Source organism: Glossina fuscipes, unplaced genomic scaffold (genome assembly GCF_014805625.2).
Source record: "Glossina fuscipes isolate IAEA_lab_2018 unplaced genomic scaffold, Yale_Gfus_2 3, whole genome shotgun sequence".
NCBI classification, from domain to species: Eukaryota; Metazoa; Arthropoda; class Insecta; order Diptera; family Glossinidae; genus Glossina; species Glossina fuscipes.
This window is the reverse complement of record NW_023998417.1, coordinates 3,236,806-3,248,216: the sequence shown is the minus strand read 5'-3', so window position 1 is coordinate 3,248,216 and position 11,411 is coordinate 3,236,806. Positions and strand designations below refer to the sequence as shown.

Sequence of the window (11,411 nt, the reverse complement as noted above, 5' to 3'; positions counted from 1 at the left end):
ATATCACGATCTAATCTCTACGCTTGTAAAGATAGGTTGAAGTTCGTTGCTTCTGAATTCTTACAAGACTTCCCTCTCTTCATAATCAAAGACTTTTCTCTACCTCTGGATGGTCTCTTTGCTAATTAACTGCTGCTGTCTTAGGTTAACGTAAATCACACGTATATTCATAATGGTAAAACTTTACAACGTCTGAATTAGGAAGAAAGATGAAGTGTGTGGGAGCAACTTTTCTTTCCTTTACCTTTCTTTTCCCCCTATCCCTATACTCTAAACATTGCATTCTTATAATAATATATATACACTAAAGACTTATCGATATATTATCGGCTCTAAGAAAAGGAGAAAACAAATTCATTCATTTATTTCTTAAAACATTGGATTTTATTTTTTTAAAAAATAGCCTAAATATTTTTATATCACTTAATATTGGATCTCATGAAAAGCTAAGAGGTCTTATTTCGCTTAAAAGCATTTTCAGATAACAAATCATTTGTTTGTCTCGGCAACGTCGCTCCAGCGCGTAACTTTCGACCGACATAATCGCATTATGCAAGTCACAGTAAAACTGTGATAAAATGAAAGAAAGAAAGAAAGGAAAGAAAGCAAATAAAAGTTACAAAGCAAGCAAACAAACAAACAAACAAACAAACAATTCAAAGCAAAATTAATGTTTACGTTAATGTTACGCCACGTAGGCGTAAACGCCAATTTAACTTCATCGCTCTGCGCACAAATTTCGGTAACCTCAACAAATCGTGTCTCTTCGGGTGTAATATGAACTTGTAACGTTGCTGACGGATTCTCTTGGTATTTAACAAAATGCAAAATGATATCTCGTCGTTTAGCCCATCTATTCCATATGCTAGATGAGAATTTCATTAGACAACTGTGCAATGCCATGCAACAGTAAGTATGCATTTCCGTAGCTAAATGCTTTTGAGAATAACAGCCTTGTTCAATATAAAAGCTGGCATCATTCTCGGGGAATATATTAATGTTTTTCTCTTTGAAAATTTTTTTCAATTCAGAAATATTTTTAAGCGGCTTCTCCATTATCAAGTACTTTTTAAGTTTTCTTGTGAACGGACCGGGCTCGACAACGCGACCTAGTATGCCTTGATTAGTGATATGGAATACACATTTAACATGCTGCGTTACCAGCGTAAAGATTACTTCACTCAAGGGACTTTAAGGGGAGAAAAAAAAAACAAAAAAAAAAAAGAAAATGCAAAAAATGCCAAAAATTAAATCTCGCAAAATTCATACGACATTGTTGAAACTTACTCCGTACTATTAGGTTCTAATTCCCAACATGTAAATGGAAAGTGTACGTAAGTTTTACACGCAAATCCGATATAACCTATTAAAGAGATAAGAAAATATTCAAATTTCTTACAACATAACGTATTATTCTCGTCTTTTTTTTTTTTTCTCGTTGCATCTATCGGATATCATACCCACCCAATCTATCCGTTTCGATGGTGTACTTATTTTCCTCTTTATTGAATTTACATCTTTTAATATACTTTGTGGTCCAATGTGAAATTGTTTTAGTTTTCAATTCACCTCTTCTCTCCATACTCTCGAATGATTCGTCATCATCGGTAAAAATGCTTGATTTTAAACTTGCTGTGCTGTCTTCACCGTCTGACTCTATTCTTTGTTGCTGCATTGCTCTTATCGGTGGCAGTATCTCGGAATATTCCATTTTTGCAAACGAGGCTTTTTTTCCACTCCCTTCGACGGTATGCCCCGATTTTATACTCCGTGTTATTTGTTGCTCATCACTTTTCACCTTTTTTTCGTTCTCAGCGAGTAACTTTATTTTGCTTTTTTTTACATCTTGAAAAGTTTTTTGCTGCTGTAATGCCATACTAGGATGCTTCATCAAAAAAGATCGCGCATCTCTCTTTATTGATTTGCTTATACCAACTTTGGACTCGTCTTCGCGAAATGATGGCGATGAGATCGGTACAAAGAAACGTGGCACTCTTTGACTCTCTGCTTCTTTAGTTAATTTTTTAATACGCAACAACGTTTTGATCAGTTGATAGAACGTTATGGGCGGTTTGGATAAAGTATCGTTAAATGGCAATAACGTATTGGTTACAAGTACGGTTTTCGATTTTCCATAGTTGGTGAATAAATATTCTGGATTATTTTGTTTCAAATCGTATGGAAGTAAACCAATCGGTTTTAGTTTGTACCGTTCTTCTTCCATCTGTTTACGAAGCATGCCAAATTTATGCTTGTGACGCATAAGCTTCTCTTGTTTTTCTTCGGCTATTTCCCTTTGAAATTTAAAAGATTCCAATATATGTGGCGTACAGGAACTTGCTAGCAATCGCGCTTGTTGAACATTCATCGGTTGATTTAGGAGAAAATCTTTTACAAAATAAATATCTGAGTGAACAAATATATCCTCATCGGTTAGCATTGCTTTTTCGATGATCCGCGACGAAAAATAGGTTTTCATCTGAGATGGCTGAAAGGATATTTTTGATGCTTTGTTTAAAACGCTTCCAATATCTCCAAATTCGAGTGTATCTCTGCCTAAGGATTCTGTTAGGCTTCTCTTAAAGCTATCCATGCTTTTATAATGAGCATGCCATGATTTTTCCTCTCGAATTATTTCTTCCTCTTCAAATTTTTCGTAATGACAAGCGATTGGCTCATCCCAATAACAAAGATATTCAGGCAAATGAAATACCATTACAAAAAAAGGATTTTCTGCCTCGATTTCTTCCTTTAGCATTTCTTTTTTCGGATCAATACTCGACAAACGAATTGAATGATCGCGATGATATTGACGTGATTTAAAAGTAGAAAAATAATCATCTTTTTCGATAAGCAATTGTTTACCTGGATTATGCCAAATCATATTGATATTGCCCTTATCAATATGCGTTTGCATTGGTTTCTTTACAAAATTCAATTTATATATACCACCTAATATAGTAAATTTTTTCAAATTTATCTAAATATTTAATGATACAAAGAAATCTTAAATCGCATTAACCAAATAATATTTCAAAGGTCAAGGTTACCTCATCGATACTCAAGTTTAATGTTTCAGGATGATATACGATATCTAAATATTGTTGGAATTGTTTGTGTTCCTCGTCAAAGAAATCGTCCGTGATATCTGGATATTCATCAGACTCAATAGTTTGTGGTATAAGTTGACCTTTGCGCAATCGTTTTAATTGAATTTTTTCCAAATATGCCTGATATCTATCTTGCATTGTCTCCCTTATATTTTTTTGCATATGCGTTTGCATTCTAAATTCATTTAGCAAACACTCGCGTAAATCTTAAATTAAAGCAAGAGAAATTTTCGATTCAAATACTTGACTTATTATCCTATTATTGTTCTCTCTATAAAATCGCTTAAGCTTCGAAATCGTGAATTTTACCAAGAAAGTATTCACATTGAAATCAATGCTTTAATGTCTTTTTTCCCATTTATCAATCATTCGTTCATTCTCTTTTTATACGCATGTATTGTCGTTGTTGTTGTTGTTGTTGTGCGTTTCTTTAAATTTCATTTCGCTAAATTCTTTTTTCCTTTATTTTTCTTCCTTTTAAAAGGCTTGAGGCAATTAACTCAAATATTTGCAAAGCAATTTTTTTATAAAACAAAAAAAAAAGAAAAAAAAAAAAAATTTAGTAAATTCATCTAACCTTGTATGCCGAAATTTAGATTTCCCATTTCGGTGATAAATTTAAAACTCTTCGCATTTTCACTTAAATGATCGAAATTTGTATGAATTGCTTGTAGGGTCATATTACGTTCCAATATTCCAAATGGTATATGCAATAGCAGTTTTATTTCATATAAATCAACCAATATTCGTGGTTCCCTAAAAAATAGAAATTGAAAAGAACGTAACTAAGCATTGAGTTCTTTCCTTTCTAATTTGAACAAACTTACTCTAGAAATTCAAAACTTATGGGAACATTTTTAAGACCCCATATATGAATATCACAATTATCACATGATAGAGAATATTCACAACTTATCGCATCCACTGACCTTATTAAAGAGAACAAGAAGGAAATGCCTTTAAATAAAAAAGATAACTAAGAAAATTATTACAAGTCCTCTTAAGTTGATTACTGGCCACTACAACTACACAAGTCCAAAACTAATTAAAATAAATAAGTTAATTAAATTAGCTAAGTTTATGGATTCTTTTTGGACGATAGGAAGGTAGCAAATATACGCGATAAACATTCGAAGGTTCATAAATTTTGGATTTGTTTTAAAAATTTTTTAGCCCTTGTAAACACTGAATCGCTAATATTCGATTTTCGGATTTTACTACTACTGTGTGCCTTAAAAAAAAAAAAATAAAATAAATTGGAAATGTAATGCAAATACCCGGACCGATTTGACCAAACTAATCGGTTGCCACCATATTTGGAAAGCTAAACTTGATTTTGCTCTTCCTATTCTTCAATCGTAAATTCAAAAATCGGTTTTGTCACTTAACTCACTTCATAAGAATTTCTGGAGCATTTAATATTCGATAAGTCTGACGATCAATATAATCCATTATTTCATTGGCAATAGTCTTTTTCATATCTCGTATTTCGTATATTAATTTCTTTGATGCCTTAGCTGTTTCACGATCGTTCGCCAAATACAGTTCAATTCGCCGCATAATTTCTAATGAATCTCCAATAAATTTGGATAATTCTTGTTTGAAAGGCGGTCTCTTATTCATCGCTCGATGTATTGCTTCCCTCGTCACGAAATCCTGACTAAGCAAATACCGTTTATCGGGTAATAAAGAGTGACAAATATCATCTTGAATATTGCAAACTTCTAAATATTTCGCCTTAGTATAGAATTCTACAATATCCGCTAATTTATAGGGTTTCGGATATGGAACGCTATCGATATATTCATGCCATTCATCCACAAGCGATTGTAAATCATCGATTAACTCTTTCTCCTTGAAGGCATCTTGAAGCGATAAAGCGGAACGGATATGCCGTTAATATTGAAAGAAATGAAAAATGAATTTTTAAAATTAATAAATAAATTTACCATCAATGAAGCCGAGACAAACTCTCAATTCAAGCAACCGTTGTGCATATTTGAGTTCTTGTGCTTTAATATCAACTAATTTAATTAATGAATATTCCCTGAGAGGAATCTCTGGCGGTGATGGTTTTAATGTTTTTACCGGCCGAATTTTTTTCATGCTTTTCCTATTTCCTCGGTTTTCTTTCCTGGTTTTTTTTTTTTTTTTTGGTTTATTTAAAAGAGATCACAATATTACAAAAAACAAAAAAAAGTTTAACAAAACAAAAAAGTAAAACGTAACACAACACCTCTGCTGTTCAAAAATTATTAAATTATTTTTAAATAAAAATTCAAATAGAAAAAGCAAAAAAAAAAAACAAATTTATAAACTTTGACAGAAAATACTCATCATGGCATACTACTTACTGCTTATAAAGCAATCATTAGGTGTTAAACTGGATTTTTTTATTTTTTTTTTAAAAGCTACCTGCAGTTGACAGAAAATAGGCACCAAAAAAAATAACGCTTTGAGTCATTTCCGTTCACGCTATTTGCCCGTCTACTTTCCTTTCGTTTCTCTCTCTCTCTCTCTCTCTCTCTCTCTCGCTCTCTCGCTCTCTCTCTCTCTCTCTCTCTTTCTATGAAGATATATTCTAAGTGTGTAAATTTAAAATTGACTTTTTAGTACATATATATATATATATATATAAATATATATATACATATGAGATAAAGCATTTACAGTTTTCAATGCCATTTCCTTTGCTAAATTGCAGGAAAGATTACAAATGATGACAACAATGTTGTATCAAAAGTACCAGATTGAAAAGTTCTTAAAGAATGGATCCGAAATTGAAAACTTTTTTAGCAGTTTAGTGTAGCGGTGCATCGTCAAAAAACCATGTGTATTCATGTTCTCGAAACTATAAATTCCGTCCCTTTTCTTCGACAATGAATTATTAGTTATCCTTAGGCGTTCGCTATGCGAACACACTTTTAAAATAGAAAAGCGCTTTCCTCTGTTCATCTGTTATTTAAATTAAATGTTAGAGAATAAAGACCGATAGAATTTGATTATTTATTCTGGAACGGACACCCAGAGGGACTTAAAGTCGATTCACTATTTATAATATCTACAAAGTTTGTCTGTCCTTCCGATATCTCTCAATGCATACATGTGTTGCATTTCTTCGAGATATTTTGATGGAGTTTAGTAGGCCAAGGATGAATGCTATTGAAAATGATTCAAATCCGAGCACTTTTTCAATCATACCCCTTATAACGCATTAACGCGATAATTGTATTAAGTGAGCTGGTGGAATGTAGTTATATTCTTATGTTTGTTATCGTAATATATATTTCAATTAAAGAAAACAAATTTATAGAACTAAAATAGGATAAGCACTAACATCTAAGACTATCTCTAGCTCTATTCTTCGGCTAGTTAGTCTAGTCGCTTTAATAAAACTAAATTTTCTACTAATATTATGTTGTTCAAGAACTTTCAAGGTGACCATAGGGTCAACCGCTTCGAATATTGAAAGCGTGGTGGCATTCATAAAGTGTGTATATAATCGTAAGGTTACACCGACCCAAGGACGATTGGATTAGACCAATTTTTTGCCTAGTTCAAACTATTTAGAAAAGTTGTTGTCTGAAACTGTGTTAGCCAAAGTAGAATAACGTATTTAATGATGAGCTTTACTTGATTTACATCTAGTTTTCGTTATTAGTTTTTATAATTTTTTTTTTTTTTTTTTTTTTTTTGCAAACGCCGTTGTTTGGAACTTACAGAGTCCTTGAGACAGACATAATTTAATTGATTGAATTTAATTATTTTATGGCCGATTGCCGTACAGTAAGAAGCAAATGAAAAAACAGAGTTTTATTTCCTGCCATTGGCTGTAAAAGTGTATTAAAAATCACGGCAGCGGTTCGCGCCAAATTTTCAATGGTATTATTGTGTGAATGCGCAAGCATGCATGCATAAGTACGTAAAAAACAAACAAACAACCGAAAAGTTTGATTTTAAAAATATACATTCAAAATATATATTAAACTAAATCGAAGAGAGAGAGAGAGAGAGAGAGAGAGCGGCAGACATGCGTGTTACCAAATTTTGATATAAATAAATATAACAGAAGTAATTGAGAAATGAAAATAGTAAGCGAATTATGCAAAAAAAAAAAAAAAAAAAATAAAAAACGAAATAAAGAAAAAAAAAAATTAAAAGGTTTAAAGACATTTTATGCGTTATCTCTATATATAAAAAATTTGTACGTTTTAATACGCTCTGTAGTTTATTCCGTTATGCACTCACACACTATTTCTTAGGAAAACCATTTTTTATCGCACATGTTGTTGCGATAAGATTCTCGAATCGAAATTCTTTCTTTCTCAAAAATAAAATATGCTTCTACATCATTCTCTCGATAGCAGTATATCTGTAGGTAACTGAATAAACTTAATCTTGGACATAATCCAGTTATCTTGCTGAACAGTGAATTTAAGTAGTAATAATGCACGCACACAATGATAAGAGAAAATCTAAAAGTATCATCGCTAAGGAGATCTCGGTTCGACTTTAACTAAACTCTCTTACTCAAGAAGTACTGTGCAGAGAGCAAAGTCACTTTGTACATTCACTTTTCTCTTTGGTAATATTCACAGAACTGGTTGTTTTTTTTTCACTCTTTTTTCATTTTCCATGCCTCTTAATAGAAGTGGATTATCTATGAGATAATTTTTTTTCTACTCTCACTTATGACATAGTTTTAAAAAAAATTTATAGCATGCAATATATGCAATATTTTTTAACAACTCATCTAAATTGTATGCATGAGCAGATTTTACATTTGTCACCGGAATGTGGACCATAATTCTTGAAGAGAGAATATAATGCTCTTTAATGCATTTCTAGTGAAGAAGTAGTTGCTTGCAATTAACAAAAACATTCATTTCATTTTTATTGTACCTTTTTTTGCAAAGGCATGGAGTCGTTCTACATTAACAATATATTTTCGATTTAAGGTCTACTAAGAAAACAATAAAATAACAATAACACGGAAGGCTCCCAAGTTTTTATTTTGACCATTGGTGTATAATACCTTGGAACTGTTTTTTTAACGTTTATTATCACATTCTTGGTAAGTTCGATGTGATGCGGTATGCGTTTCGTAATGTTAACTTTAGAAAACGAAAAACGCAATATTATTTAAGGGAGTTCTGTCTATCCGTCCATTTTTTTTTTTTTTTGTTTTGTTTGTTATCTTTATGGTTTCATTTTTGTTTCGCTTGCTGTAAAACGACACATTTTAAGCAATAAAGTTGTAACTAAAGTTGAGGTAAAAATTATCTTTTTTCTCACAAAAGCCTACCTACCTATCACAATTTGTATGCGCACTCTATATGAACGCATCGGGTGTATTTCGTTTACGTTGGTTAGCTTTCCATGGAGAAACCTATTAATTTTATTGCAATTTCCTTTTCATACATTTTTAATAAAAATAAATAATTACTCAGATAGACAAACTGACAGACAGGCAGCATGGGTAACCTGAAAGTGCTTAAGCAATGTCTACATCGGTTACCTCCAAACTGTAAACTAAGAAAATAAAAATAAAGAAAAAAAGAAGGAAAAAAAAAAAATGCAATTTGAAAATGAGAAAGAATTTCTGTGTGAACTTCAACACCGATAATCGTTTCTTGTCTACTGGAAAATAAGGGGAAGCATAAAAAACAACACAACAGGTAGATAATGGATATTTTTCATTTACGTGTATTTCCTTCTTGTCTATTTTGTTTATTATTTGCTTTTACTCAACTGTCACTACAGTTATTTACTTTTAGTTTTCATTTATTACACAGCTTCGCTGTTTACGTGGCTGGTCTTCACATTTGAGGGTTTTTCAGCTGCAGTTGTGGTCGTGCATCTTCGTACATTTTGCATTTCTATGATGAAAAATGGAAAATGAATGTAACTTTATTGTGCCTGTATACATAGGCATAGATGTGTGCGCTGACAAAGGCGAATATAATATAAATTTTGTTTTTTTTTTTTTTTGTAAACTTTCTTCTTCTACGAATATTCTCATTCTCATTTATTGATCATTCTCGTTTGTAGCAGCTGTTGTTGAATGTTTAAGTGCCTAACCATAAGAAAACCTTTTTAATAATCATTCGCATTTCAATAATGAATAGGAGACTGTTGGAAGATCATTTCCATTTGTAAAAGGACATTTACGAAATGTAGTTTCATATTTGTATATATATGAATGTAAATATATTTATATATATATATATATATATATATATACATATGATAAAGATTTGGCTTTGCAAAATTATTTTGTGTTAATTGCAGAAGTGGTTGGAATATGTTTACATTGATTAAATTTACATTGAAACTAACATACCACGTAGTATGTAGAGAATCAGTTATTAGTAATTTTACTTTATATAAAAGGAAAAGCATTTAGTTTGTTCTCAACTGTATGAGGTTATATAGATGGAAATGCCTTTGCTTGTCATAATGGTTTGCCGAACTTTGAGTTACAGTGTTACAGGTTAGATTTCGTTATCTCTAGAGCTAGAGGCAACCACTCTCTATATCTGAAGCTAAATTTGCTTATCATAATGGATTGCCGAATATTGACTTATAATGCTGCAGATTGTATTTCTCCACCAAGGTTGTCTCTAAAGCTAGAGTCAACTACTCTCTATCTCTGGAGCTTTCATAATAGATTACCCAACTTGGCCTTGTATTGCTGCAGGTTAGATTTCGTCCGCAATGATGTCTTTCGGGATAGAGTTAGCTAGCCGGCGTTAGATTTTAGAGTAGTAGCGAAAACTCATAGCACTATTAGATGGCAAAAGTTCAACTTATGGAAATGAATTCTATGTGCTTTAGAAACATTGTTGATAACATTTCGTAACTTAGCAGCAGCTAATAACAGATAACACTCTTCGCGTCCCAGCAAAAATGATATGTGAAGCTATTCAGCCTCTTATTGCATGCGCCCACGCCCCTATCGCTAGGTTTATCCATCAATTTTTACGGCTAAAACTTTTAAAATAGGCTACGATGCAAAAAAGACTATCTTTTGCAGCCTTCGAGCAAAGCAAAAATGCCCTTTTCGTTGTTTGAAAAAGTTTTGTTGCTTTGCGTAACGGTAGATGGTGTTACGACTGCTTAAAACTGCCAGAGTTGTTTAAACTATAAAAAAGCATAACTCAAGCCACGTTGTGTGATAGGGCGATGTATGGGCAAATCCTGTTGCATGTGTACACACGTAGGAAGTCATAATTCGAAGAAGATCAAATATCTCCTATAGTATTGAACGTAAGAGAAATTATTTTAAAAATTAATTTTTTTAAGATGATGTGTAGGAAAAATTCGCTCCTATGTTAACATAATAATCGCATTTGTTTTATTTATTATATATAATCCTTTGATTTATATAAAAAGTAAAAAAGAAAAATTTAATTCAAAATTTCATTTCCCGTCTGATGTTATACAAAATTTACATATAAATGCATATAAATATATATATATATATATTTTTTTTCGTGTGTGCGTGCATATAAATCTAAAGCTTGGTATATATTTCATAAATTATCCCTTCTTTGTTAGTCTTTTTTCTTTATTTTGAAACTTATTTTAATTTACTTATGAATTGCATACAATTTTATTTATAAAGCATTATATGGTCGTCAACACTACATATTGTTAGATATGTTCATCCGCTTCTGCATGCATATGAAGTATATGTTCATTTGCCTGCGCACTACATACTCCCATCACTCATATGAATTTCACTGCCAGTGGTGTGCTCCGTCGATATATATGTATATATATATATATGTATAATGAAATGAAAGAAAATAAACAGAACTTCTCCAACAAGTAAGCGATAGAACAGACCATACGGTAGCACAAGCCGCAAATGAATGAAAAAAATGATTGCAAACAAAAAAAAAAAAGAAAAAACGAAATCTATTGTAAAATGAAATGAGTTGAGTGTCAGGAGGGAGGGGAAGGCATTGGCCTGGTAAATGATTGCATTTTTTTTTGCTTTTTTTTTTTTTTTAATGCTTACATAAAAAGACTCGTTAATATTTAGATTTATTGTTGCTTTAAAATGCATTCAAAATAAGAAATTAAAGTAAAAGTTAACGAAATCTTTCTATCAAGTGAAAAGTTTGCGTGCATTTTGAAAGAAGTTGGTCCATTCATTCATTATGTATATAGTGGAAATATGCATAATTACTTTGTTGTCTGTCTTGTTGTTCCCCAACAAACATTCATATTAAAATTCTCATTTAGTTCATTTTAATTAGCGTTGTTAAAATAGAAGAAAAAAAAAACTTTTCT

At 31.6% G+C, this 11,411-nt stretch overlaps 1 protein-coding gene across 1 annotated transcript; it reads right to left on the bottom strand.

Moving 5' to 3' along the window:
* Positions 1 to 436: 436 nt before the first annotated feature.
* LOC119634475 lies at positions 437 to 5,216 on the bottom strand. Its single transcript, XM_038028689.1, has 9 exons — positions 5,060 to 5,216; positions 4,504 to 4,975; positions 3,938 to 4,039; positions 3,688 to 3,866; positions 3,051 to 3,316; positions 1,465 to 2,980; positions 1,288 to 1,363; positions 679 to 1,189; positions 437 to 568 (listed from the first exon to the last, which is right to left on the bottom strand). Exons 1-9 carry the CDS (start codon positions 5,214 to 5,216, stop codon positions 437 to 439), a joined length of 3,411 nt encoding a protein of 1,136 aa, XP_037884617.1.
* Positions 5,217 to 11,411: the final 6,195 nt, after the last annotated feature.